We start from the raw sequence: 27163 nt of genomic DNA, 5'->3' as shown, positions 1-27163 counted from the left end.
GTGTTCTGCTTGCATGTATATCTGCATACCAGAAGAGGGCACCAGAGCTTATTATAGATGGTTGGTTGTGAGCCACCATGTGGTGGCTAGGAATTGAACTCAGAACCTCTGGAAGAGCAGACAGTGCTCTTAACCGCTGAGCCATCTTTCCAGCTCCAACTCTATCATGTGATCTTGGGAGGTGTTATGAATACAGTTGATAGAAAAAGGTCTGAAAGACTTGAAGACATGAGAATCCTGTGTATTAAAATCAAACAACCCAGGTTGTGGGGTGAGGCTCAGAGCACTTACCCAGGCCGAGGGGCTGCCACAGCTTTACACTTAAGAATGTTTGTTTTCCCTGCTTCCTAAGGCCCTGAGGACTGTATAGGCTTCTGTGCCTTCATTTTCTGTTTGGCATCAGGGATAGGGTTACCTTCTCTCCAGCAGTATGAGTGGGGTTCTGAAACACAGAGTTCCTTCCTCTGTGATGTCCCAGAACGTAAACAGCGTGGCAGAAGGGAGCACACAGGTCAGCACTAAGATGCTGCCTGTAGAGGGTTGTTCTTAACTCTGTTTTAACTCCTTTACTGCAGCAGGAAGAAGCTCTTTATAATATATGGCAAGTGGACAGAATGCTTGTGGGGCATAGATCCTGCTTCATATGAGTCATTTAAGAAGCACGAGAAGAGAAGTGACCATGCCAGAAAGGCCAAGATGGTGAGTGCACACTCCAGCTGACCCCGGTGAAGCTGGGGCCTCAGCCGGGAGGTATGTATATGTAGTGGGTGGGTGTGTCTGTCTGTCCAGACGGTACTGTCTTCTGTCTAGGTTCTGGTTTAGGGCAGAGGTATTTGATTATTTTGATTATGTTGTGGCTTTTTTTTTTAATAAGCTGGAAGCTTTTAAAGGAAAGCAAGCCTTTCCACATAGTCCTTTGTAATAAATCTCTCTTGTTTTGCCTAAGTTAGCTGAGACCTATTTAAGAAGTCAAGTGCATTTCATTTCTGTTTTTCCAGCTCTGAGTTCTCAGTAATATATTCAGCAGTCAGGAAGTACTGGCAAAGACTTTCCTCTAAGAATTTTGAATGCTGATGACTATGAGTTATTCTTAAGCAAAATTAAAATTAAAAGTGATAGTTCAAAAGAGGTCTCAGACTTTCTAGATTAAAAAAAAACCAGGATATTCTAAACTGGAGATATTTGCTATTTATTTAACAAAAATGTTCAACTTCATGCAGGTATGTTTTTTATGTTGTATATTTGTGTTGGACACCTTTTATGATACTTTTATTTATTTTTTTTGCTTATTCTTCAAGACAGGGTTTCTCTGTGTAGCCCTGGCTGTCCTGGAACTCACTCTGTAGACCAGGCAGCCTGGTCTGCCTCAAACTCTGAGAACTGTCTATCTCTGCCTCCCAAGTGCTAGGATTAAAGGTGTGTGCTACCACCACCTGGTGATTATTTTATTTATTATGTTTTTTCCAAGACAGGGCTTCTCTGTGTGGCCTTGGCTGTACAGGAACTCTCTGTGTAAGACTAGAGTGGCCCTGAACTCAGAGATCCACCTGCCTCTGCCTCCCAAGTGCTAGGATGAAAGTCATGCACCAACCACCACTGCCCATAAAAATTTATTTATTGTGTATACCATGTTCTGCTTACATGTATGCCTGCAGGCCAGAAGAGGACACCAGATCTCATTATAGATGGCTATTAGCCACCATATGGTTGCTGGGAATTGAACTCAGGACCTCTGGAAGAGCAGCCAGAGCTCTTAACCTCTCAGCTGTCTCTCCAGCCCAATAATTTCATTTTCTTTCTTTTCTTTTCTTTTCTTTCTTTCTTTCATGTACAATATTCTCTCTGCAAATACACCTGCAGGCCAGAAGAGGGCACGAGATCACATTATAAATGGTTATGAGTCACCATGTGGTTGCTGGGAATTGAACTCAGGACCTTTGGAAGAGCAGCCAGTGCTCTTAACCTCTGAGCCATCTCTCCAACCCATAATTTCATTTTCTTAAAAAGGAAAATTTCACCAGTGTGGTAGTACACTCCAGGGGCAAACATGGGAGGTTTGTGAGTTCCAGGGCAGCCTGCTCCACAGAGCAAGTTCTTAGCCATCCAGGGACTACACGGTGAGAATGTCTCAAAAAAGAAAGAAAAAAAGAAAAAAACTTGGGGCTGGAGAGATGGCTCATAGGTTAAGAGCACTGGCTGCTCTTCCAGCGTTCCTGAGTTCAGTTCCCAGCAACCACATGGTGGCTCACAACCATCTAGTATAATGAGATGTGGTGCCCTCTTCTGGCCTGCAGGTAGAACATTGTATACATAATAAAGAAATAAATCTTTACAAAGATAACTTACTGCCCAGCATGGTGACACATGCCTTTAATTCTAGCACTTGGAAGGCAGAGGCAGTTGCATCTCTGTGAGTCTGAGGCCAGCCTGGTCTACAAAATAAGTCCAGGACAGCCAGGGCTACACACAGAGAAACCGTGTCTTGAGGAACCCCCCCCCCCAAAAAAAAAGGTAATTTATTTTTATTTCATGTTCATTGGTGTTTTGCCTGCATGTATGTTTGTGTCAGGGTGTCAGAGCCCCTGGACCTGGCATTACAGACAGCTGTGAGCTGCCATGTGTGTGCTGGGAATTGAACGCAGGTCTTCTGGAAGAGTTGTCAGTGCTCTTAACTGTTGAACTATCTCTCCAGCCCCAATAAATAAATCTTTTAAAAATAAAATAAAACAAAATTTCATTTAGAGTGTTCAATCGGTTGCATTTTCACTACTTTATTGCTCCCTTGTGTCATCTGTCATTGAGCAAAAAGTGCCCACCTTAGCTGTCCAGGCTCAGGCGGCTTTGCTGTTGGCAGAAAGAAGGGCTCCAAGCGTCCGTCCTTTATCCCTGGTGTTCTCCCTCCTCAGCTGCATCCTATAGCTGGCTTTAAAGGCAAAGCAGACAGCTGTCTGTTGAAATGGGATGGGCTCATGAGCTTGCCCAGGAGAACTGCTTTTGGTTGGTGAACAGACGGCACCAGGAGGCCTTCTGTCACAGATGATGTGTCATGGGTCCAGAAGGAAGGCAGGCACGTGGCCAGGCATGTGTCAGGGAGGACAGTGTGTGGACCTGCTGCTCTTTCAACCTGTACTGAGGTGTCCTGTGTTTCAGGATGACGGTCCTGAGAAAGCTAACAGTGATGTGCCTGGCAATATGGCGGATGGTGTTCCTGTGGCTCAAGAGACGGTGCAAATCATCCCTGGCAGTAAGCTACTCTGGAGGATCAACAGCCGGCCCCCCAACTCGGCTCAGGTCTGTGTCACCCCTCTCTGAGGATCCATCACATGCCTACAGTCTTAAGGGCCCTTACTCCCCAGAGCTACCTTGAACCTATGCCATGATCCAGCCTGACAGTGACTTGTGCTACTGCATTGCCTAGGTGGAACCTGAGGATCAGGTGTGGCAGTCTGCCTAGCACTGGTATCGTGATGCAGAATTCATACAGCATTGGTGCTCCCTGTTCTCCATACCTGTCCTTCCACTAAGCACACTAGTGCTTTTTATGCCTTCAGAGCTCTGTCCTGACCACATCACATTAACAGAGAGCTCCATGGGGATGGAGAGATGGCTCAGCAGTTAAGAGCACTGACTGCTCTTCCAGAGGACCTGGGTTCAATTCCCAGCAACCACATGGCAGCTCACAACTGTCTATAACTCCAGTTCCAGGGGATCTGACATGATACTCGCACATTGACAGACATGCAAGCAAAACACTAATACGTATTTTTAAAAATATTAAACATAAAAAAGAAGGGTGCTAGAAAGGTGACTCAAACATTAAGAGCACTGCCTGCTTTTCTTTTCTTTTTTTTTTTTTTTTCCGAGACAGGGTTTCTCTGTGTAGCCTTGGCTGTCCTGGACTCACTTTGTAGACCAGGTTGGCCTTGAACTCACATCGATCCGCCTCTGCCTCCCGAGTGCTGGGATTAAAGGTGTGCGCCACCACGCCCGGCTACTGCCTGCTTTTCCAAAGGTGACAGTTCAATTCCCAGTGACCACATGATGGCTCACAACCATTTGTAATAAGATCTGGTACCCTCTTCTGGTGTGCAGGCATTACATGCAGACAGATCACTGTATACATAATAATAAATAAATAAATCTTAAAAGAGGGAGTGCTCCAGGGGCTGGAGAGATAGTGTTATTTTATAAAATGAAAATCTCAAACATTCTATTTTACCAATACTCAGGAGCCAGATGCTGGGGTGAATACCTGCTAGCTCAGAGAGGCAGAGAAAGCACCCATCTGACCTTCTTGCTCAGCTCAGGTCCCAGAGGAAAACCAAAAGCTAAAAGCCCAAGGCCAAAAGCTTGCTAGCTCAAAGTTCAGAAGCCTCTCTTCTTATCCACACTGTCTTAAATACCCTTCAACTCAAAGTCCCTTGTATCCTTTGATCCCTGTCAACTGGTTTCTTGCTCAACCTCTTGACCTAGGGTTAATTTAACTTTAGTAAATCTGTGTACAGAAAGCTCTTGGATTAAAGGTGTATGTTAAGGCTCAACCACACCAAACAAAAAATAGGTTTTTACATTTCACAATCTCAGGATTCGTATTGGGATCAAATATCCTGTATCAAGATGGCTTAGCCTTCAGCATGATTGCTGCTTTTCCAGAGGCCCTGATTTCAGAACTCAGCACAGTGTCAGGTAGTTCACAGCTGGCTGTAACTCCAACTCCAGGATGTCTAACACCTCTTGTCTCTGAGCATACCTGTGCACACTCCTGACATAGGTATACACACATACATGTAATTTAAATAAATAAGATGAGCCAAGAGTGGTGGCACATGCCTGTGATCCCAGCACTCAGGGAGGCAGATGCAGGTGGATCTCTGTAAGTTTGAGGGCAAATGCAGGACCGCCAAGGCTACACAGAAAAACCTTGTCTTGGAAATTTAAAAAAAAAAAAAGCAAAACAACAACAAAAAGGAAGGAAACAAACATTTAGCCAGTTGAGTAGTATGTGCCTTTAATCACAAGGAGGAGGAGGCAAGTGGATCTTTTGGTAGTTTGAGGCTTGGTCTTAAACTGTAAGCCTACAAAATTAGTTCCTAAACAACCAGAGCTACATAGTAAGACCCTGTCTCTAAATAAATAAATAAACAATAAGTAAAGCCAGGTGGTGGTGCACTTAGTCCCAGCACTCAGGAGGCACAGGCAGGTAGATCTCTTAAGTTTGAGGCCAGCCTGATCTACAGACTAAGTTCCAGGACAGCCAGGGCTACACAGAGAAACCCTGTCTCAAAAACAAAAACAGACAAAACAAAACAAAAACAAAAAATGGATGGTGCACGCCTTTAATCCCAGGACTTGGGAGGCGGAGGCCAGCCTGCCCTACAAAGGAAGTCTAGGATAGCCAAGGATACACAGAGAAACCCTGTCTTGAAAAACAAAAACAAACAAAACATTTTTAAAGGGGGGCTCCCAGGCTTGTGATATAGCTTAGGGATAGAGTGCTGTTGTGCCAGGCTTAAATGAAACCCCAATCAACACTAGGAGCTGATTCGCGTGCAGACATACAAGGGTCTTGTTTATTGACTGTTCAGCTTAAGCTGGACCCACACTATCCTTGACACAGCAGATCAGGTATGAGTCCCGAGTACAAGTAGGAAAGAACTTTTTGTAGATTGTAGTGAGCAAGAAAGCAAGTAAGTAGATTTCTAGTTTGGCAAGCATCCTATTGATTATTTCTTGAACTGACTTGATATGATGAATTGATATTTGTCTGGTACAAGTCCATTATCAACCCACAAATAATTAACTTTTAAAGATTAACTCTTAAGAAATCTGGGGGAGCATCTGATCTCTTAGTACTTTCTTATTTTCTGGCTAGTTGGTAATTCTATATCTTTGTGCCAAGTGTATCTTTGTGGGTTTTTATAAATCCAGAGTTCAAGAATAGGTCACCCAGATACAGAAATGAAAATGGTAGACAAAATGAAGTTGCTTTGGTCCATCAATGCCTAGCATACACAAACAAGGCTCTAAATTCTGTCCCTAGCACTATGCCAAATTGTGTGTTTGCAGGGGCGGGCAGTGACATGGCTCAATGGGTGAGACCTGACAACTTCAGTTTGATCCTTGGAACACATGGTGGAAGGAAGGGAGCAGTGCTTACAGGCTATCCTCTGATCTACATGCATGTGCGCACACACACACATAATGGCACATGCACAACCACACATACACAGAAAAAATTAAGTATAAAGAGAACAAAGTGGCTCAGTTACCTTGGCTATGTTGCCTTATTCGTTTACTTTTATTGCTGAGATAAAACTAATGTGGAAGGAGAGGCTTACACTTCCAGGTAACAGCTTATTACTGAGGAAAGACTAGGCAGAAACTGATGCAGAGTCAATGGAGGATGCTGCTCACTGTTTTTCGAGACAGGGTTTCTCTTGTAGTCCTGGCTGTCCTGGATTGGCTTTATAGACCAGGCTGGCCTTGAACTCACAGCAATCGCCTGCCTCTGCCTCCCCAATGCTGGGATTAAAGGTGAGCGCCACCATACCCGGCTCTAGATTGTTTTTAGAAGAATAAAACCTATGCATAGTTCAAGGAAATCCTTTTTAAGATTAATTCTTGTTCCTTTTTGGTTTGGTGTATTGGTCTAGTCCCACATGCCTACCAGGGTTTGGTGGATCTGGGGTAGTAGAAATGGCCTGGCAAGGCAGAATGCACACTCACAGGCACCACTACCTATTGAGGGTACTGGACACGGCAGTTCCAGGGCACAGTTCTAAAGAGAGTCAGGTATGAGCTCTGCCCACCTGAGGACCGTGTTGGAGAGCCAGACACACTCTCCATAACACTCAGGTGCTGTGGCAGTCAAGCTTAGGGATCCTGACAGATCTGCCGTTGTTTTTACTGACATAGTCACTTAAGCAGGGGTGAATTTTACATTCCCTGTAGCCCTTAGAGCCACAGGCTCATAGATGATGGCAAGAAAGAGAAGAGAAGGCCAATAGGAAGAGCAGAGGCATCAAGGCCTGGGAAGGCTGTAAAGCAAGCTGAGGGGTGCCATGTGAGCAGCAAACAGCAGTTCTGCCTCAGGTGTACTCAACTGTAGATCCCTCTCAGGCACTCAACACATACTGACTGAGCAGACAGACACCTCAGAAGTCAGGGTAAGGTCTTTGCTGAATAGGACACAATTGCCCTTCTATTGAGCAGGTGACACATGACTGGCAGTGGTTTAGGGCACCCATGGATTATCTTCATGAAGCCATCTCCCAACAGTGCTTCTGGGTTTTTCCTGCAGATGTACAACTTTACCAGCTTCACTGTGAGTCTCAATGAGTTGGAGTCAGGCATGGAGAAGACCCTGCCACCCACAGACTGCCGCCTCCGCCCTGACATCCGCGGCATGGAGAATGGCAACATGGGTAAGTGCTGGGCCCTTCTCAGAGGCTGTGTGGGTGAGTTTGGGGTTTCTCTGAGAGAAGGATGCCTAGACCCTTCATCCAGGCTAATAGTGTGCTGCCTTCCAAGGACAGTGCTTTACAGGGCAGTGAAACGTGGTAAACAAATTAACTTCCAGCTTGCCACAGACCAGTCCTTTGTAACATGTTAAAGTTAATTTAAGGATGAATGAGCCAGGTGTGGTGACACAGACCTGTTTTATTCCAGCAGTGAGAGACTGAGGCAAGAGCTCCGGCCAGTCTGGGATGCATAGTGAGTTCCAGGGTAGACTGGAGGCCACCTGTGAGACCGTGTGTCAAAACAATAACAGTTTTTAAAAAATGAACAAAATACAAATCGCAAAACTTTATTGTTTAATTCAGTGGGTGTTAAAGTTGCATTTCCAAAGTGGGAGAAGTGGCTCACTTGCATCAGGGCTGACTTCACGTGAGCAGAGTCACTGCAGGACATCTCGTTCTACCCAGGACCAGGCAGCCAATCCCAGTGAGCCTGCTCAGGTTCTCAGGATGTTTTGTGCTTCCTGCCTGCTGAGCTAGACCAAAGCCCAGCAAAGCTCTTTGCTAGGGATGCCTATGCTTGGGGCAGAGAGACAGGCCTGAGTGTCTGGAGGTCACTCTTCACTCTGACCTATGCTGGGCAGGTGGTGCTCCTCCCTCAGAATTCACCCCCTGCTACAGTTTGTCCTGCAAGGTGAAGGTTTAGTAGGTCTGTCTTTTATAGCAAATAGATTTGGGATTCTGTGAGCTCACTGTTCCAGATACTTGCTTTCCCACTTGGCCTTCAGGTTGCCATTAAGTACCCAGCACATCACAGACCACACTTGAAGTTATGCTGTAGTCCAGCGTGATGCCTCCCTCTCTGTTTGTCCTGGGGAAGTGCCTTCTTCACACATCCAGCGGGAGCCAAAGTTCACGCCTCACACTTTGTAGTCAAAGTGGAACAGATCCTCTAGGGGTCAAGATGGAGTCTGACATCTTGGACATAACAGAAGCTTCAAGTGTTTGCCTACTTGCTTGTATCTAGATCTGGCCAGCCAGGAGAAGGAGCGGCTAGAGGAAAAACAGAGAGAAGCCAGAAAAGAGCGTGCCAAAGAGGAAGCAGAGTGGCGGACCAGGTGAGTTGGAACAGTGAGGCCTTACACACCTTGGCACACAATCACATCATAGGCATAACCAGCATATACCCTCTTTGCTGTCCTGCCCTTGGCTAAGTAGGAGCAATCGGGGGTCCATAAAGATAGTTACCCCACTAGTTGCTACTATGGTGCTGTGTGACTCAACCATGTATGTTGGGGTGTCTGGTTAACACATACCTTGCTTAAAACCATTTGCTGGGAGTTGGCTGTTACAGAAGACAGGTCACCTCAGCCTTGCTGTCCTTTTTCACAGCATATTTGACCCAAAATGGTTTTTTCAAATATGGCTAGTTTAAAGACAAAATACAGCCTGAACCTAGCTGTTCACTTAAACAATTGGTGAGAGTTTTGATGTTGTTCTCACATGTATACATTATGGTAAAGTGATGCGCACACATATACAGATTACCTACCCCCATGTTCTGTGGTGCCAGGCTGGCAGCCCTGAGGTGGGCTCTGTGCTGGTATTGGGGGAATGCAGAGTGTGTGTTATGACTCATAGGCCTAATCCAATTGCCAGGTACTTTACCTTCCTTCTGACTCAGATTTCTTACATTGACTGTATGTCTTCAGTAGTCAGAGTACAACATATGTACCTGTAGACGTGCACATAAATATTTTTAGTTTTTGGTAAAAATCTTTGGGCGTTTTAAACAGTTCAGTTCTTATCAGGCAGTTGTTGGGTTTTGGGCTTTTGGGGTTTTTTTTTTTGTTGTTGTTTTAAGATTATTTTTATGTATTTAGTATTCTGCTTGAATGTATACCTCTACTCCAGAAGAGAGCATCAGATCTCAGTATAGATGGTTGTGAGCCACTATGTGGTTGCTGGGAATTGAACTCTGGAAGAGCAAACAGCCAGTGCTTTTAACCTCTGAGCCATCTCTCCGGCCCCCGGGTTTTGGGGGATTTGTTGTTTTTGGTTTTGGTTTTTTGAGACAGGGTTTCTCTGTGTAGCCCTAGCTGTCCTGAAACTCCCTTTGTAGACCAGGCTGACCCCAAACTTAGAGATCTGCCAGCCTCTGCCTCCTGAGTGCTGGGATTGGAGGTATGCGCCATCACGCCCTGCTCAGGCTGGTTGTTTTTATTGTTGCTTTTTATTTTTGTTAATTTATTTTGTTGTTTTTTTGTTGTTGTTGTTGTTTTGTTTTTTTTGAGACAGGGTTTCTCTGTGTAGCCTTGTACTCACTTTGTAGACCAGGCTAGTCTTGAACTCACAGAGATTCATCTGCCTCTGCCTTCCTAGTGCTGGGATCACAGGCATGTGCCACTGTGCCCAGCTGTTGCTTTTTTTTTGTTTGTTTGTTTTTGTTTTTTGAGACAGGGTTTCTCAGTGTAGCCTTGGCTGTCCTGGACTCACTTTGTAGACCAGGCTGGCCTTGAACTCACAGTGATCTACCTGCCTCTGCCTCCCAAGTGCTGGGATTAAAGGTGTGCGCCACCACTGCCTGGCATCCAGCTATTGCTTTTTACTTTTAAGATGGGCCTCACTAAGCCCGGTGGTGGTGGCACATGCCTTTAATCCCAGCACTCGGGAGGCAGAGGCAGGTGGATCCCTGTGAGTTCAAGGCCAGCCTGGTCTACAGTGCCAGTCCCGAATAGCCAAGGCTACACAGAGAAACCTTGTTTCGAAAAACTAAAAAAAAAAAAAAAAAAAAAAAAAAAGATGGGCTTCACTGTTGTGCAGTCTTGAACTCAAGCAGCTCCCAATCCCAGGCTGCAGAGTAGCTGAGAGAGCAGGTGTGTGTGTCACTGAGCCTGCTAGGCTCCATTCCTTGCGGTTTTATCTCTAGGTCATATTAACAACCAATTTGAATGATACAGGGCAGGGTTTCTGTTTGTTTACTGCTTTTGTTTTGTTTTGTTTTTAAGAGTCAGGATTCTCTGTACAGCCTTGGCTGGCAACTCACTCTGCAGACCAGGCTGGCCTCAAACTCAGAGATCTATCTGCCTCTGTACACACCCCCCACCTTACCCCTACCCTGGATGTGATTACAGGTGTGCCACAATGGGACTCTAGGTGTGTGTTACCACTGCCTGGCAGGGCTGAAGTTTTGTTTTAAAGATTTTTTATTACATATACAATGTTCTGCCTACATGTACATCTACACACCAGAAGAGGGCACCAGAGCTCATTATAGATGGTTGGTTGTGAGCCACCATGTGGTTGCTGGGAATTGAACTCAGGACCTTTGGAAGAGCCCTATTTCAGCCCCCAGGGCTGAAATTTTAAAACAAGTTTTTCTTCTGTCTTTGTTTCCACCCTAATCCCTTTTGTGCTTTGATGAAAATGGAAGCCAGAGCCTTGTGTGTGTGGCAGACACTCCACCCCTGTGCCACTGTGCCAGTCTTTGAGCCAATTATTGGTGCATGGGCTTCTGATTTAGTACAGTGCCCTTAGTGTCCATGTTTGTGGAATTTGTCTTTGTTCTAGAGAAAAACTTGAAAATAACGTTCTTTCATTGTTCTTCTAAAGCATTAAATACATAAACAGGTGAGTGGCTTGCATCTCCAGTTCCAGCATTCTGGAAGCTGAGACACGAGGGTCTTGAGTTTGAGGCCAACCTGGGTTCCTGGTAAGCCTGAGCTGTATAATGAGCCGCTGTCTCTAAAAGAAGTAACTAAAAATGGATAATCCAAGCCGGACATGGTGGCACATGCCTGTGATTCCAGCGTTTGGAAGCAAAGCAGGTGATATCTCTTGAGTTCGAGGCCAGCCTGGTTTACAGAGCGAGTTCCAGGACAGCCAAGGCTACACAGAGATGCCCTGTCTCACCAAACAAAACAAAACAAAACTTCTACTTTTTTTTTTTTTTTTTTTTGAGACAACGTCTGTCTGTGTTAGCCTTGGACTTGCTTTGTAGACCAGGCTGGCCTGAACTCAGCAATCCCTGTCTCTGCCTCCTGAGTGCTAGGATTAAAGGTGTGCGCCACCATAGCTGGCCTTACTTCTACTTTGTTCCTTTGTGGTGCTGAGGATGAAGCTTGGGGGACTTTGTACGTGCCAGGCAAATTGCTTGAGCACTGAGCTACACACACAGCAGTCCATCACTCCTCTGTGAGTGCCCACAGGATGTGCTTCCTGCTGTGCTCCTGATGGCGTTAGTCACTTCTCTTGGTGGAGTGCAGCTGCAGGAGTGCATACTGAACCTGATGAGGTTCAACTTCATGGGACCCTTTCCATGCACGTGAGAGCAGCCCTGTGGAGAGTTGAGTATTGGGAGATAATGATGTGTCGGGTGTGGATGAGCACAGCCACAGGGAAGGTGGTTGCTTACTGTTAGTGGCAGTGTTGCCTCAGGGTGCGTTTCCCTATAGCACATCCTGCTGTGAGAAGGCTTAGATGGATCCTACCGTCTGCTGACCACCTCCCTTGTGTTCTGCAGGTGGTTCTATCCAGGCAACAACCCTTACACAGGAACTCCTGACTGGTTATATGCAGGGGATTACTTTGAGCGTAATTTCTCAGACTGCCCAGACATCTACTAAGTAAGGCCTGGGAGCCCAGGAGGAGAGGAGACCTGTGAGGTTGGACTGCTCAAATAGCATCTGAGCTTCACGGTGGCAGACACTAGCTTCTCCGGCCACAGTTGTGGAGATAGCCTCAGACCTGATGGAGTACTTCATTTAGCCTCTGATTGCCCAGCACTTCACTATGTTGCAGCCCTTCATGAAGCTCCACTTGGGTCCTCACATTCACTGAGGCCTCAGAAGAACTCCACAGTACTTTTCACCAGTGACAGAAGTGCACCAGACCAGCTGAGCTGGCAGCACACTGCTATAAGATGTGTAAGGAAGAAGAACCAGCAGGCCTGTGTGCTCCTCTTAAGGCCGTGGTATGCGTCTCTGGAAGAGTTTCACACCCAAGGAAGAGGGGACATGGATCTCAAAAGTAACCTGTAGGCCAGGGTCCTCTTTACTGTGGAGGGCATCTGTGGGATGAAGTGACAGTTGCCAGATTCTGTATTTTCTACCAATCTTGAATAAGGTAAAGATTACTTTAGAAAATATTTAATTGAAACTACTTGAATGATCTGCTGAAGCGCAGCAAATACATAGTCACCACTGTGTTCTGTCCAAACAAAAGTGTCCCTGTGACAAGCCGGAGTGGCGGGAACACTGTGACTTAGATGAGAAACTGCCAGGGCTGCTCCCAGCCTACCAGGAGGCCCTGCCTCTTGCCACAGCATTCCCACAGCTTTACTGTCACTGTGGACCACACCGTCTCTGAGGGATCATTTCTTCACTCACCTCGCCTGTGTGTTCCCTCCTCATCCCCCAAAGTCTTGTGTTTGGTTTCCCCAGCATGCATGTTTCAGTCCAGGCAATTTACATTCGGTTGTGTGCAGTGGGAGGTCAGAAGCAAGATCTACTTAACCTGGTGTCATTAAAATTGTTTTAACACAAGTAGGTGTGTCCATCTCTGCATTCCTGTCAAGTGATGGACTTTATGTAGAAATGGTCACACCAAGGATCACAGTGGAGCTCTTTGCATCAAAGACAATCTACTGTATGCACATACCTGTGCTTGGGCACACATGTACGCTTATGCATCATATGGAGTGTGAGTTACCATATCAGGTACTTCTGAAAGAGAAGGTATTCTCACTATGTCCAGGCTTCCGAACCACCTCTGTCATTAAAACACTTTGAAAAGTTAACATGGGTTGAAGGCTTGATTTTATAGCTGTGGAAATCGGTGTGTCTGTGGCAGCCAGGGGCCCTCCAGGGCTAGCATCTCTGCTGTATCTACTGAGACCCCTTAACAAAGCCTCAGATGGCTCAGGTCCATCTGAAGGTTGATGCCTTTATCATCATTCCAAGAGGAGATTGTAAAGTGCCTTGAGAGAATAGGGCAACCTGTGTGTGTCTTCAGGGGGTCATTTGCCTTTCCAGATCATGTCTACACACAGAGCTCATTCTCCCAAAAGGTGGAAAGCTGAGAAGGTTGAAGAATGCAAGTCCAAGGCAAACTTCAGCTATTTCATGAAGCCTACAGACCTCTCACCAGTGATTGTAACAGTCTGAAATAACAAGCCAGCAGGTTTGTATCTCCATGTCATCTCCTGAGGCAAGGCCCAGGGTGTTTAAGGGTTCATTACCACGCACACAGCCCCCACACTCGGTTCCTGTGTGCATTTGCCTAAACCAGATTTAGGGGGAAAGGCAAAAGGGCTGCTAGAAAGGACAGCTGTGTGCTGGGTTCATGAAACAGTGAGTTTGTCACTGCAGTCTGCCTGTACCAACACATGGAAGAAATCCACTCTGACCCCTCACCCTGGACCACTTGTGAAAGCTGCCATGGAGATGCACACAAAGATGGCCTCCTGTGTACAGTGGCTTGTGAGCGCAGCCTTGCGTGGGGCCTGGGTATTTACAGAGTGGTCCTGTCCCTTGAGACACCCTCATGCCTAGGGTATATGAGACCATATCTCAAAAAACAAAAAGGAACTTGAGCTGTCAGCAGTGAGACATCTCAAACAGCTCTCTTTGTTTGTTCTAACTGAAGTTAGAATTAAATAACATCACTACAAGGCCAAGGGAAATTACTGTGATTTGTTAAAGATCTAGAGGTGAGAAGATAAGCATGTCTGGAGTAGTTTATGTAAAAAGTAACTTAAAACGATTTAAATAATGCTGTATCTCAGTGCACTGGTGGTTCTCTGAAGCCAGGTCACCAGCATCCACATCCTCCTGCCAGAGCTTGCCAGGTGTACCTCGGTATTTTGAACCTGCAGCTCCAAAATCCAACTCTTCAGTCCTGGAGAGTACACACAAGGAATCCTTTGGCTAAGCATAGCACTCTGAAGAAAGATATCACCCACATACACATGTGTGAGCTTGCTTTCATAGCCCTGTGATGGAAGCGGGAAGCCAGCTCCCACTGGCACTCATAGCTTTCAGGCTCCCAAAGCTTACAGTGACTACACAAGTCTGTCAAAGGGTCCTTGTCACACTCCAGAGTTTGGTGCAGAACAGGCTCAGCAGGACCCTGAACGTGCCCCTAGGAGGATGTTACACAGCCCCAGTGGCCCTGGAACCCTAGTGCTGGTTGAACTATCAGGGAGACACACTCGTGCATAGGGGATACGCTCTCTACTTCCAGAAGAAAAGCTTGAGAACCCTCTTCTCTCCGTTGGTGAACCAGCCTGCGGGGAGCTGCTTGAAGGAAGGCACCTGCCAGACTCTGCTCCTGCGGAAAGTTGCAAGTGTTGTCTCCTTACTGTCTCAAGAGTAAGTGGGGAGACATCTCTAAAAGTTGTAACATGATCTAGACAGGTAGTGGGTATGGCTGGGACCCCAGGTCCTTGATGTATTTGCAAGTACAAGGCATGTCTGAGCTGACTGACGGCAAGGGGGACTACCCTGCCTCAAGTTCTTGGACCTGGAGGAGTTGCACAGCAGTCCTCAGAGCCATGGCTTCCTCCTGTCTCAGCCTGTAGAGTTCCCTGTGTCTAATGTTAGTACCAGACATGGAGACCTGCAGCCTGTTAAGACAGCTGACCTTGCCAGGCAGTGGAGGCGCACACCTTGAATCCCAGCATTTGGGAAACAGAGGCAGGCAGATCTCTGTGAGTTCAAGGCCAGCCTGGTCTACAAAGCAAGTCCTGGACAGCCAAGGCTACACAGAGAAACCTGTCTAGAAAACAAAACAAAACAACAAAGCCAGCTGACCTCAGAAGAACTGTTCTTAGTTCCTAACTACTTTCCATGTGCTTGGTGTGCTGTGTGGAACTCATCTGGCTCTAGGCTGCTCAGAGCCAGCTGCACTGACCAGATTTTCGAGAAAGCCAGTCTACAGAGGATGGTGATGTTTGCCTTCTATTTTGGCATGGGCCAGCTGTTTTGTGTCTGCATTCCTCATATTATGCCTATGCATGACTGGCCCTTGATCAACACCCACCTACACACATGGAAATGTCAGACAAGAAAATGTGCTAGTGACATGTTTATTTTATGACTGTCAATACCATTTATTTAGCAGAATCAATCATTTCTGGGTTTGGTTTTGGAAGATTGTGCACAGATCTGAGTATATAATGTTAACCTTCAGGCCTGAGTCAATATTCCTTGGAAATGGCTTGTGATTGACATTTATTTCACACTGGATAAGTTTTCACTGTCTCAGGACTCTGACTTCTCTAGAAAGAACTCCAGACAAGTCCTTAACTGTTCTGTAGAGCCGGCCTAGCAAATGAATTGTGTCTTAAAATGGCTTGTCCTTGTGGGGAGGGGACCAAGAGGTAGCATGTCAGGATAGAGGGTTCAGACTGTGAGCTGTAGCAGATCTGCCTAATTGTCTATCTCCTGGACACCAGAGGTTGCTGTTAGAAGCCATAAGAACAGCTGGGCTGGGGCAGCCTGGATGCTTGGGAGGAAGCCCAGAAGTTTATCCAGTGTCATGGCTCTGTGGACAGAGGGACAGATGGTCTTCCAGAATCCATGTGCTTGGAACGCTCCAGCTGTGCTGAGCAGATGGCACCATTGTCACAGAGCCGGAGTGTCAGCACATCATGCCTGTCACCCATTGGCACAAGTGCTCAGCACAGATCCAGAGTGTCAGCACACCATGCCTGTCACTGCCAGTTTGACCTAAGGAGCAAGTACTGAAGGTGGAGCTGGGGCCTCTTCTTGAGAGGCATAACCTACAAGGTCCAACAAGTCCATACTGTTGCATGGCCACATGCTGCCAAGGCCCACTGCAGAAACCATGTAGGTGCCTGTTACACAGCTTCCTCAGCCCTGACCACCCCACCTGGCTTTGTCCCCAAGATTCTGCCCTTCCTTTCAGTCTACCTTCTTTGTTTTTGAGGCAGGATTTCTCTGTGTAGCCTTGGCTGTCCTGGACTCACTCTGTAGACCAGGCTGGCCTCGAACTCACAGTGATCTGCCTGCCTCTGCCTCCTGGGTGCTGGGATTACAGGCATGAGCCACCATACCCGGTTTGGTGTGCCTGTTTTCGTATTTAACAGTTCATTTGAAAGTCACTGTGGGTGTGTGTGAGCCCAAATTTTTTTGTTTTTTCCCTGTTAGTAAGCACTGACGTGTCACCTTTTGTCCATTCATCAGGCTGCCTCAAATTTGGGGCAATTGTGAAAACAAAAACAAAACCCACTAGCTAGTTGTATCGTGTTCTCTGGAGAGCTCCTTTCCCTCTAGCTTGTGTGCAGAGACCAGAGTTGAGCCTTGGGTGTCATCCTCAGGGCCATACATACGTCTTGTTTGGACAGCCTCTCTGGGACTTGAAGGGTGTGAGGAGGTTAGACTGGCTGAGCAGTGAGCTGCATGGACTCACCCCAGCACTAGGCCTGGCTTTTTATGTGGGTGTTAGGAGCTTGTGGCAAGTACTTTCACAACTGAGCTATCTCCTCAGACCCTCTTTTTGTTTCATTGCGGTCAAGTCTCCTTATGTAGCTTGAAACCCTAACCCTCACCTTCCTCAGTGCTGGGATTAACAGGTGTTGAGTCACTACATCTAGCCTGTAGATCAGCTTGCATTTCTCTTAGATAAATGCCTAAGAAATACTAGCTGGGTCACATAGTAGTAGCAGTATACCTAATACCACTAAAAACAAACAAAAGCATTGCCACCCCATCCAAAAAAAAAAAAAAATTCATAGATGACAAGTCAAGTTAAGAAGTGCTCAGCATTGCCAGAGATCAGAGAGCTGAGATAAGGAGACTAGCCTAGGGAAGCACCACATGACCCTGACACATGGCGCAGGCGGACGCTGAGCACTGCGAGGGGCACGCAGAGGAGGTGGCAGGGACTCAGAAAACTAAACACATCTCTTATCCCAGCTCTTGGGAGGTAGAACCAGGTGAATCGGAGTTCAAGGCCAGCCTGGTCTACATAGGAAGTTCCAGGACAGCCAAGGCTGCATGGGCACTGTCTATTTTCCTTTTAAAAAGGAACAGTAAACGCGCTGTGCCTGTGGTGCTGCACGCCTGCCATTCCAGCATGGAGGGGAAGGCAGGAAGCTTAGCTAATTACAACCCTACCGGGCTTTCATATTTACATAAACAGGGCACTTACGTCCATAAAGCCTGCACACAGGTGTTTACAGGAGCTGGAATCCTAACACGTACTTACAAGAACCAAGATGTCCTTCAGCATGAGTGAACAGAGGGACATCCACACTGTGGACTGTTAGTGCTAGGAGGAGATTTCAAGCCATGACAAGGCACGGGGAGGACCAGTGAGATGACTCAGCGGGTAAAGGCACTTGCCTCCTAGCCCAGTGACCCCAGTTCCACACGCAGGATTCACGTGGCGGAAGAAGAGACCAACCCCTGAACATCATGCTCCGACTTACACACAGGCTGTGGCACAGCCACACCATTAAAAGGTGGGAAGTGGCGGGGATGGCTCCGTAGACAAAGATCTGGTTCCCAGCACCTTCATGGCAGCTCACAAGAACCTGTAACTAGTTCTGGTGTTCTGATATCCTCTCTGTTCACTGCACTTGCTGTACCTACACACAGGCAAGCAAAACTCTATACACATTTTTTAAAAGGGCATGGGGAAACTAATTCCTATTTTGTTTGTTTTTTGTTTTTGGAGACAGGGTTTCTCTGTGTAGCCTTGGCTGTCCTGGACTTGCTTTGTAGAACAGGCTGGCTTTGAACTCACAGCGATCCACCTGCCTCTGCCTCCCCAGTGCTGGGATTAAAGGCCACCACACCCAGCTAATTGCCATTATTGAGAGAAGTTCCTTTAAGTAGGCCACAGCGCACTACCATGACATGATGTTATGGAAAAGGTAGGAGAGGAGGGCTTGGGGTGCAGGTGAACTGGGGACTCTGCTGCTCTTACAGTGGGTGTGTGTCAGCATAAACAGGACATGCCAGGCACAGCAGTACACATATAAACCCAGAAGCATCCAGGAGGCTTACACAGGAAGAAGATCTGGATGCCCATCTGGGGTATGTAGTGAGACATATGTTGGTGTGGCTTAACCATACCTGTGTACAACTCAGGCTTAGAACTTTGTGACAGCATTGTGAGGCAAGACCTGTAAGAGGTGTGGAGGCCAGGAGGATGCCTCCCTCATGCATGGGGCGAAGCCCTTATGAAAGGAGGTGCGTCCCCCCACCACATATTCCCCTGGCTTGTCCTGGCATCTTTCATTCTGTGAAAACACATTTGTCCCCACTAAGACAGAGCTCCTGTAGACACTGGAACTGCATGCTTTGACCTTGGTTTTCTGCTGGAAACTGAGAAGTGCTTGAGTAGAGGTGCATAGAGGCCCCTGCTGGGCGGGAGAGAGGTTACTTGTTCTAACAGACCCACCTGGAAGGAGCAGCCTGGGAGGCAGGGAGTGGGACACTGTGAACTGGCTGTGCTTTCTGCTCAGTTCTCTTGTGAACCTAAAATTACTCTGAAGAATTAAGTCTATTAATAAAAAAAGGGGTGAGGGGAGCCACACCTGCCAAACTCAGCTCCCCAGTGGAGCTTTTTCCCACTGCATTTTGTCCTTGTTCTCAACGGTGAGTTTTCATCTGTGTTTCCTTGTAAATAAGGATATGAACATCTTTTCAGATTCCTTTGCCCTCTGGAAAACTCTTCCTCCCCCAGGTAAAGGGCATAGCCATACCTGTGCCACTTAGCTACTGTGGTCAGGGCTGTGAGCCAGCATCCAAACCCACCACTAAAAGCTCATAGACTTCTGGGTTTGTTTTGTACAGTGGGGCTTTTGCTATATTTGTTTAGAAATGCTGGGGGTCACTCAGCCACTGGGTCGCATCTTCAGCTCAGGGTTTGCCCTTTCCCACAGGACTGCTAGAACTGACTTCCCTTGTGGCACAGAGACCATCCACAGTGTGGTCCACACAGGTCATGGCCAAGGTAACCAGGGCAGCCTACTCACTGTTCTCCCCAGCCTCCCGGACCTTTACATGGCTTCAGTACAAGCTTGCACATTGTAAGGGTCACATTTGTGAGCTGCAGTGTCTGTGGGGGGCCAGCATCCTTTGCAGGCTGCCTGCAGCTGCCCTCTCAGTGCCCTCATGCAGCTCTCAAGTGGGACAGACGCCAACACAGCCTCCTCAGTTCCCAGCTAGGATAATGTGTCTTCCGCTGCAGAATGCTTGCCTATGGAAGGGATGGGAGGTGCCTTTGCAGTTGTGTCTGTGTGCAGAACTGCACTCCTTCTGAGACACCCCAAGGCTCCTGGCTCGAGAGAAGACACTGGATCCAAGGCCCTCAGCACTCAGGACTGGGAGAAGCCCAACTCTTCTGGCTTTAAGGTACGGGTTCCTCGTGCCATCCAGTGGCAGCTTCAACATTTGCTTAGGGCCACTTGTCTGGAAGCCAGGTTAGGTTTCCTTCTATTTCCCCTTTCCCGTTCCATGGCCCACTGGGCTACACTGTTGGCTCCTCACACCAGGCTCAGTGTTGACCTCATGCCACCATTACCCTCTGGGAACTTAGGTTCTTAGAAATGACGAGGGCTGCCTAAAGATGTGATGGCACAGTACCACACACAAAAACTATCAGCCCCAAAGAAGTTCTGTTTCTGTGGGCTTTACACAGCACTGGCTGCTCCTCCAGAGGACCAGGTAAGGTTCCCAGCACACACATGGTGGCTCACTACTGTAACTCCAGGTCCTGAGGATACCAGATACCCTCTTCTGGGCTTTGCAGGCACCTGGCATGTGAGTTGTTTATATATACACCAGGGGAAAACACCCACACACGTAAGATTACAAAAAAATTACACAGTTGAGCTGGAAATGGGGCTCGGTGGTGAAGCACTTGCCTGGAATGCATAACACCGGCCCTGGGTTGGATCCCTAGCATGGCAACAAACAAAAATAAACCTTCCATTTATGAACATAGAGCTGGGCGTGGTGGCGCATGCCTTTAATCCCAGCACTCAGGAGGCAGAGGCAGGCGGATGGCTGTGAGTTCGAGGCTAGGACAGCCAAGGCAACCCAGAGAGACTCTGTCTCAAAAAAAAAAAAAAAAAGACCATAACAATTTAATGAAATGAGAGCTATATTTTCCAAGCTACCCTCAAATCAAATCTTTTAATTAAAAATGACCTAAAGGGCTGGAGAGGTGGCTTAGAGGTTAAGAGCACTGGCTGCTCTTCCAGAGGTCCTGAGTTCAATTCCCAGCAAGCGCATGGTGGCTCGCAGCCATCTATAATGTGATCTAGTGTTCTCTTCTGGCTTGCTGGCTCATATGAGGGCAAAGTGCTGTATAAATAAATAAATCTTTTTTTAAAATGACCAAAAAGATTTCTGTGTGTTTTGCCTGCATGCATATCTGTATAACATGCATGTGCCTGGAGCCCAGAGGCCAGAAGAGGGCATCAGATCACATGGAACTGAAGTTACAGACAGTTGTGAGCAGCCGTATGGATGCTGAAAATCAGACCTGGGGTCTCTGGAAGAGCAGCCAGTGCTTTTAACCACAGAACCATTTCTCTGGCCCCAATTAAAAATTTTAAATTGGTCTTGAACATGTGGCAGTTTTTTTTACCTCAGATAGAAACCAGGCCAATGAGATGATGCAGCAAGTAAAACTCTTTGCCAGGCAAGACTGACAACCCAAGTTTTAGCACAGGAACTCGCAGTGGAAAGAGAACCAAACACTAAAAAGTTGAGTTTAGACTTCCACCAGTGTGCCGTGGGACACACACAAAATAGTAAAATAAAAAGACTTCCAAAAAAAAAAGGAAACTACAGAGGACAGCTTCCAACAAAAAGATGACAGATGCAAACGTGTAGAACTTAGTGCAGGTTTCCCTCTTAGGCTGGCCTGGGACACATGTGTCAGCATCCAACAAGTATTGTTAGGGGTTTTTGTTTTGGTTTTTTTTTTTTCCTTATTTGGTTTTTGGTTTTTGGAAACAGGGTTTCTCTGTGTAGCCTTGGCTGTCCTGGACTCGCTTTGCACTCGCACTCATAGAGATCCTCTGCCTTCCTGAGTGCTGGGATTACAGGAGTGCGCCACCACACCGGGCTTCAAATATGGTTGAGTGAAGGAACTACTTTTCCCCCTTTCTATCTTTCAGAAAAAGACCACACACGTCTCACACATACACGGATGGTGAATTGTGAAGCGTGCCAGGGGAAGCTATACACTCAGCACTGTCGCTCGGCCCTGGAGAGACACCGAGCATGGGCCTGGGGTCTACCAAACAGGAACTACTGCTCACTTCCTCGAAGCTGTCAAAGGGGAAGCAAAGAAATCCAAGTGGTGCGTAAAGGAAAACCTGAGGGCTCTCAGGCTCTACATTTTGCCAGCACCCGTGCCCTAACCGGAAGTAGCCGCACTCCACGGCTCCACACAGCCTCTAGGTCCCGACCCTAGTGCCTTGTGAACTCGCTCATGCAGCGATGAGCAGCTCCCCTGCATCCCCTCCCCCGCAGTCTCTTGTACTTTCCTGTAAAGTACGCCAAATTAGCACAAAGTGACACGAGGCTGACACTTTACTTGCTCCCGTGTCATGAGACTACCTCCTACCTTTCGACCATGTGACTGACTAGTTTGTGTCTCAGGCCCTGACATCTCGCTCACCGAATAATGCAAATCAGACGGGCTGTCTTCCTGCGGGTGTGGACAGCTGGCTCCATTCTGAACCGGGCAGATAACGCGGCGGACACGCTCGGGCACGTTCGCGTACTACCCGGTGCCCACCACTCCCGTCTGACCTCGGCCGCCGCCGCTGCGGGTCGCGGAGGCCGGCCCGCTGTTCCCGGCACCGCCGCCAGGGGCCGCCGCCGCTCCCCTATGACACAGCAACAATAGGGGCCGCTCTGGCCCGCGCTTCCGCCGGAAACAGGCCGCCAGCGCGGAGGCGGGCCGGATACGACGGACGGCGGCGAAGGCCAATCGGCTCTGGGTCAGGGCCGGCCTCGCGGCTGACGGAACTCACTCGGTGGCGGGGCGGGCCGAGCGCGGGCTTCCGGCGAGGCCCGGCAGGCGCCGAGAAGGAAGAGCGAGCCCAGACGGCGTCCCTAGGCCGAGTGTGAGCACAGCCAGGTAGGAGCCCGGCGGCGGCGGCGGCGGCGGCGGCAGCGGGCCAGGGGCACGCGGCTCCAGGCTCGGCCGAGCGGCGGGGGGACGGGACGCCGCAGCAGCGCGGGGCCGAGGCCGCCGGTGCCCCAGACGCGCCGGGCTATACGCGGCGAGGCTCTGCGCGGTCTGGCGGGCAGTGACGTCGCGGGCTGCGCTCCGTCCTGCGCACGCCAGCTGGCCTTGCGCTGCCTGGCGCGCTCCCGCTCCCGGGCAGCCGCGAGCCGAGCAGCGTTTGGGTGGGACATTGAGCACGCGACGCCGTACGACGACGGGCCTCGCTCTGCTTTTTCAGGATGACGACTTCAGGCGCGCTGTTCCCAAGCCTGGTGCCCGGCTCTCGGGGATCCTCTACCAAGTATCTGGTGGAGTTCCGGGCAGGAAAAATGTCATTAAAAGGAACTACGGTCACCCCAGATAAACGGAAAGGGCTCGTGTACATCCAGCAGACGGACGACTCCTTAATTCACTTCTGTTGGAAAGACAGGACCTCGGGGACCGTGGAGGATGTGAGTGCCTGTCACCAGACCAGGCCAGCCGAGGCTCCGAGCAGGAGCTGGGAATGTGGGGCCACTGGGGTAGGGCTCGACTGTCCCAAGGTTAGCAGGCTGCTCATGTCACTCTTTGAAGCCATGCACCCCATGGTGACCACGGTTCTTGAGATTTTAGCAGAGACAGCTTGCTGGCAGGATGACGGGGCCCTCAGCCCTGGCTTTAAACTTGCAGTGTTGTGGAGGAGCATACAGCTATGGCCCTCAGCACAGCCGCGGCTAGTTCAGCTCCCTGAAGAGGCTGCTTTCCTTAGGGCTCTTTGTCTCTCAGACTGCAGTGTTCTTTGTTACACTTAGAAGCAGCCAGAGTTGGTTGGCCTTTTTGCTTCTTGGAACACAGTTCCAGAATGTCTCTATTAAAAGTTACCAGATCCTCAGGGTTCATCTTTTCGATCCCTCTGGGCCCTCCCACCTGTCTCCACTGGGATCTGAGCCTTCTGAACCCCACCCTGTTACTGGGTGCTGCAAGTTTCCAGGGGACCTAAGCCTTGGTGGTGGTGGTGGGGGGGGGGGGGTGTGGGTCTGACTGTCATCCTTGTGTCACCAGGACTTGATTATCTTTCCTGATGACTGTGAGTTCAAGAGGGTGCCTCAGTGTCCCAGCGGGAGGGTCTACGTGCTCAAGTTTAAGGCGGGGTCCAAGCGGCTCTTCTTCTGGATGCAGGTAAGCAGGAGAGTGGTCCACGCTACCTAGTGATGCACTTGAGAGAGGGTGCCAACCTGGAGCCATCCACAGGCACACAGCTCAAGGCTCCCATTGCTCCCTGGCCACGGGCCCTAGGCTGTGTGTTTAGAGGCCTTTCAGTGCCATGGTTCCCTCTCACCCACAGCCATAGTGCCCCTCAAATGGGGGGTGCAGAGGCCTCCACATTGTGCTGCCTGTTAGAGTCCATTGGTGTATTTGTATTTCTTAGGCTGTTATTGTGATTTCGGGGTAGTGTGGGCCATGGCTCTCTTGGGTCAGAAGCTAGACTTGGGGTGTGTTTGGGCATAGGGCAGATATTTTCAGGATGGACAATCATTGCTGCTGTCCTCCTGTTTGTAGTTCCAGGAGGGAAGAGGGTTCTGGTCACCTGAGCCCGAGGATCCAGAACACAGGACAGTCGGGGGTGTGGCTGTTTCGGAACATCTGTAGTTGCGAACTGATGGAGGGTGATTGCTTGCTACAGAGGATGTCTCCACAGTCTGAACACTGTTGATGGACCCCGTTAAATAGAGTTAGCACTCTGATTTCACTCTGTAATGTCTTTCTTTCCCCTTTGCCAACAGTGTTCTGTCCTGCAGTCAGGGCCAGCTATCCCCCAGGCAGTGGCTTTGGGGCCCATACTCACTGCTGTAATTACTGTGCCTGTGAGAGCCTAGGCTGGGTTCTGTCTCTGATGCTGTGACATTTGCAGGTCACTGCCTCTCCAGTCAGTGTGTGGGCTGAATTGGGGTGGCCGGTTGGCCATGTGGAGCTAGAAAGCCAGCAGGAATGAGCCAGCACCTTGTGCAAACTGCTCAGCCTTGGCTCGTTGTGTGTCCTCTCTGGCAGGAGCCCAAGACTGACCAAGATGAGGAGCATTGCCGGAAAGTCAACGAGTGTCTGAACAACCCCCCCATGCCCGGGGCACTGGGAACAAGTGGGAGTGGTGGCCATGAGCTCTCAGCACTGGGCGGTAATGATCACCCAGATCTGTGTGGGGCAGTGTCCTCAGTGAACCGTAGATTGTAAGGCAGAGCTCTGCCCAAGTTCTGGTTTTCTTTACTCCCGTCTATACTGGACAGAACTCACTGGTCGGTCCTGCCTCCTTCCAGAGGCTTACTCCCTCAGTGGCTCTGGGGTGGGCCGTGCCCACTGCAGGCCCATGTCTGACTCCTGTGTTCACAGGTGAGGGTGGCCTGCAGAGCCTGTTGGGGAACATGAGTCACAGCCAGCTCATGCAGCTCATCGGACCAGCTGGCCTCGGAGGACTGGGTAAGGCCCTGCTGGCTGTCCCTGGCTCCCCCATACGGCGCCTTCTGTGTTCGTGTGTTCCTTGTGCCGTGTTTTTGGAAGTTGTTTGCTGGGTGGGCAAGGAGGAACCTGGTCTTAGACCTGTGTATGTAGGAGGCACAGTTTTGGCCAAGTGGTGGCCTGTTGAGCATGCATGTGGGTGGGGTGAAAATGACCTAGCTTTCAGAATTCAGGTAGTCTGGGGATATCTCTACAACACATTTCTTTGCTCCTTTAGGTGGGCTTGGGGCCCTCACTGGACCAGGCCTGGCCAGCTTGCTGGGGAGCAGCGGGCCTCCCGCAAGCAGCTCTTCGTCCAGGTGAGCCCCCAGCTCCCAGTGCCTGACATGGGTACCAGCATTGCTGTCTCCTCTCTGGAGACCTTGCTTAGGTAGGGGAGGGGGTCCTCCAGACCTGTTGAGTAGCCCTGAAGCACGGTGGGCCTAGCTGCTCCAGCCCTTGCTCACTTTCCCCAGCTCCCGGAGCCAGTCGGCAGCCGTCACCCCATCCTCCACCACCTCTTCCACTCGCGCCACCCCAGCCCCTTCTGCCCCAGCAGCTGCTTCAGCAACCAGCCCGAGTCCCGCACCCAGCTCAGGTAATGGAACGAGCACAGCTGCCAGCCCGACACAGCCCATCCAGCTGAGCGACCTCCAGAGCATTCTGGCCACTATGAATGTGCCCGCAGGGCCAGGAGGCAGCCAGCAAGGTAAAGCTCATGGGGTGAATGACTGCTACTTATGAACTCTGTGTTCAGGGTGCCAGGCCACACTTGCCCACCTCACCCTGCCTGTGCTGCCCTCTGGGTGCCTGGGCTGGCATTGGGCCACTGATGGCCACTTGCTTGTACCTAGTGGATCTGGCGAGCGTGCTGACACCAGAGATCATGGCTCCCATCCTTGCCAATGCAGACGTTCAGGAACGCCTGTTGCCCTACCTGCCTTCTGGGGAGTCTCTGCCCCAGACTGCAGATGAGATCCAGAACACCTTGACCTCGCCCCAGTTCCAGCAGGTATGTATGTCTGTGGTACGCGCTCTGCACCTGTGGCTTTGAGCGCTGCCCTCGGCGCCGCTTCTGCACATACGCTCTTTGTTGCAGGCCCTAGGTATGTTCAGTGCGGCCTTGGCCTCAGGACAGCTTGGCCCCCTCATGTGCCAGTTTGGCCTTCCTGCAGAGGCTGTGGAGGCCGCCAACAAAGGTGGTGAGTACAGATTTCAGTCTTGGCCAGAACAGAGTGCTAGAGGCTGTCTCCCTGACCTGGGGCTCAGCTGTCCTGCAATGGCTCTTTCAGATGTGGAAGCATTTGCCAAAGCCATGCAGAACAATGCCAAATCGGACCCAAAGGAGGGCGACGCAAAGGACAAGAAAGATGAAGAGGAAGATATGAGTCTAGATTAAATTATTAGATGCCCTTCCCCGAGTTGGAATTTGTAGTTGTGTGATTCTGTAGTGGCCATTTGTGGTTTGTTGCACCCCTCTCCTGCCCCGCCTCACTAATAAAATCCTCCTTGTACCCGGCAACTGTGGTCCTGGCTCCAGCCATTGCTGTTTGACGCAACATACTCAAGTGAAACAAGTCCTTTAATTTCAAAGGAGTTTGTGATTTTACAGATGGCAGTACTAAAACTAGAAGCGACTTGTTACCCACTGGGTGACCTCAATGCTGAAGTAGTGGGAAGACGCTGGACTTGTTGTGCCTAAGCCCACGGGTTCGCTCTTGCCTCTGCATCAGTGCCCTCCCCTGCATGGGAAGTGCTGAAGAGTGAGCTGGGTCTGGGGTCCCCAGGGGGCAGCCACTCATCCCCACTGCTCCCTGGATGTGTGCAGAAGCAGTTATGGTGACAGGGGTCCCATTGAGCACCAGCTCCCTCATGCATCCTTGGTAGGCAGGGGGCTCTGGCTGAGCTGTTGTTGCCTCTGAAAATACAGGGGGGCCAGAGAAGACTGCTTGGTGTCCAGGCAGCTGGGTCCTCTGTCCCTGCATCAGCTGCCTGGTCTCTGCTGCCCCTTTGAG

The 27163-nt window shown here is 49.4% G+C and overlaps 3 protein-coding genes and 1 long non-coding RNA gene across 8 annotated transcripts in view; 2 read left to right on the top strand and 2 right to left on the bottom strand.

Annotated features, from left to right (window-relative positions):
- Positions 1–13254, top strand: part of OSBPL2 (oxysterol binding protein like 2) — a 48912-nt gene extending 35658 nt beyond the window's left edge. For all 5 annotated transcript variants that reach the window (XM_084776727.1, XM_084776728.1, XM_084776730.1 and 2 more), the window contains 5 exons: positions 576–699; positions 3151–3291; positions 7301–7424; positions 8485–8575; positions 11980–13254. In XM_084776727.1, coding sequence (XP_084632853.1) covers positions 576–699; positions 3151–3291; positions 7301–7424; positions 8485–8575; positions 11980–12082 — 583 coding nt within the window. In that variant the 3' untranslated portion in view covers positions 12083–13254. The remainder of the gene's footprint in view (positions 1–575; positions 700–3150; positions 3292–7300; positions 7425–8484; positions 8576–11979) is intronic.
- Positions 13255–14130: 876 nt separating this feature from the next.
- Positions 14131–22294, bottom strand: LOC311594747. The gene is made up of 2 exons (XR_014778203.1): positions 22125–22294; positions 14131–14786 (listed from the first exon to the last, which is right to left on the bottom strand). It is a non-coding gene; the product is annotated as an uncharacterized lncRNA (long non-coding RNA).
- A 146-nt stretch (positions 22295–22440) lies between these two features.
- On the top strand, positions 22441–26670 carry ADRM1 (ADRM1 26S proteasome ubiquitin receptor). Its single transcript, XM_084776732.1, has 10 exons — positions 22441–22589; positions 22918–23131; positions 23721–23837; positions 24708–24831; positions 25044–25130; positions 25387–25468; positions 25625–25857; positions 26003–26160; positions 26248–26350; positions 26441–26670. The coding sequence occupies exons 2-10, from the start codon at positions 22919–22921 to the stop codon at positions 26545–26547; spliced, it is 1224 nt and encodes a 407-aa protein (XP_084632858.1). The 5' UTR covers positions 22441–22589; position 22918; the 3' UTR covers positions 26548–26670.
- A 42-nt stretch (positions 26671–26712) lies between these two features.
- LAMA5 (laminin subunit alpha 5) overlaps positions 26713–27163 on the bottom strand; it is a 48646-nt gene continuing 48195 nt past the window's right edge. Inside the window, exon 79 of the mRNA XM_084776726.1 lies at positions 26713–27066. Coding sequence (XP_084632852.1) covers positions 26807–27066 — 260 coding nt within the window. The 3' untranslated portion in view covers positions 26713–26806. The remainder of the gene's footprint in view (positions 27067–27163) is intronic.

Source organism: Acomys minous (genome assembly GCF_964271855.1).
Source record: "Acomys minous genome assembly, chromosome: 3".
Classification (NCBI taxonomy): domain Eukaryota; kingdom Metazoa; phylum Chordata; class Mammalia; order Rodentia; family Muridae; genus Acomys; species Acomys minous.
The sequence above is the reverse complement of the archived record's forward strand: the minus strand, read 5'-3'. Positions and strand labels throughout refer to the sequence as shown.

Bases quoted from the DNA above. Each gene is read 5' to 3' on its own strand.
- ADRM1 (XM_084776732.1), top strand. From the start codon at position 22,919: ATGACGACTTCAGGCGCGCTGTTCCCAAGCCTGGTGCCCGGCTCTCGG. The intron at 25,469-25,624 runs GTGAGCCCCCAG...CACTTTCCCCAG, and splicing joins GCAAGCAGCTCTTCGTCCAG to CTCCCGGAGCCAGTCGGCAG. The intron at 26,161-26,247 runs GTATGTATGTCT...TCTTTGTTGCAG, and splicing joins CCTCGCCCCAGTTCCAGCAG to GCCCTAGGTATGTTCAGTGC.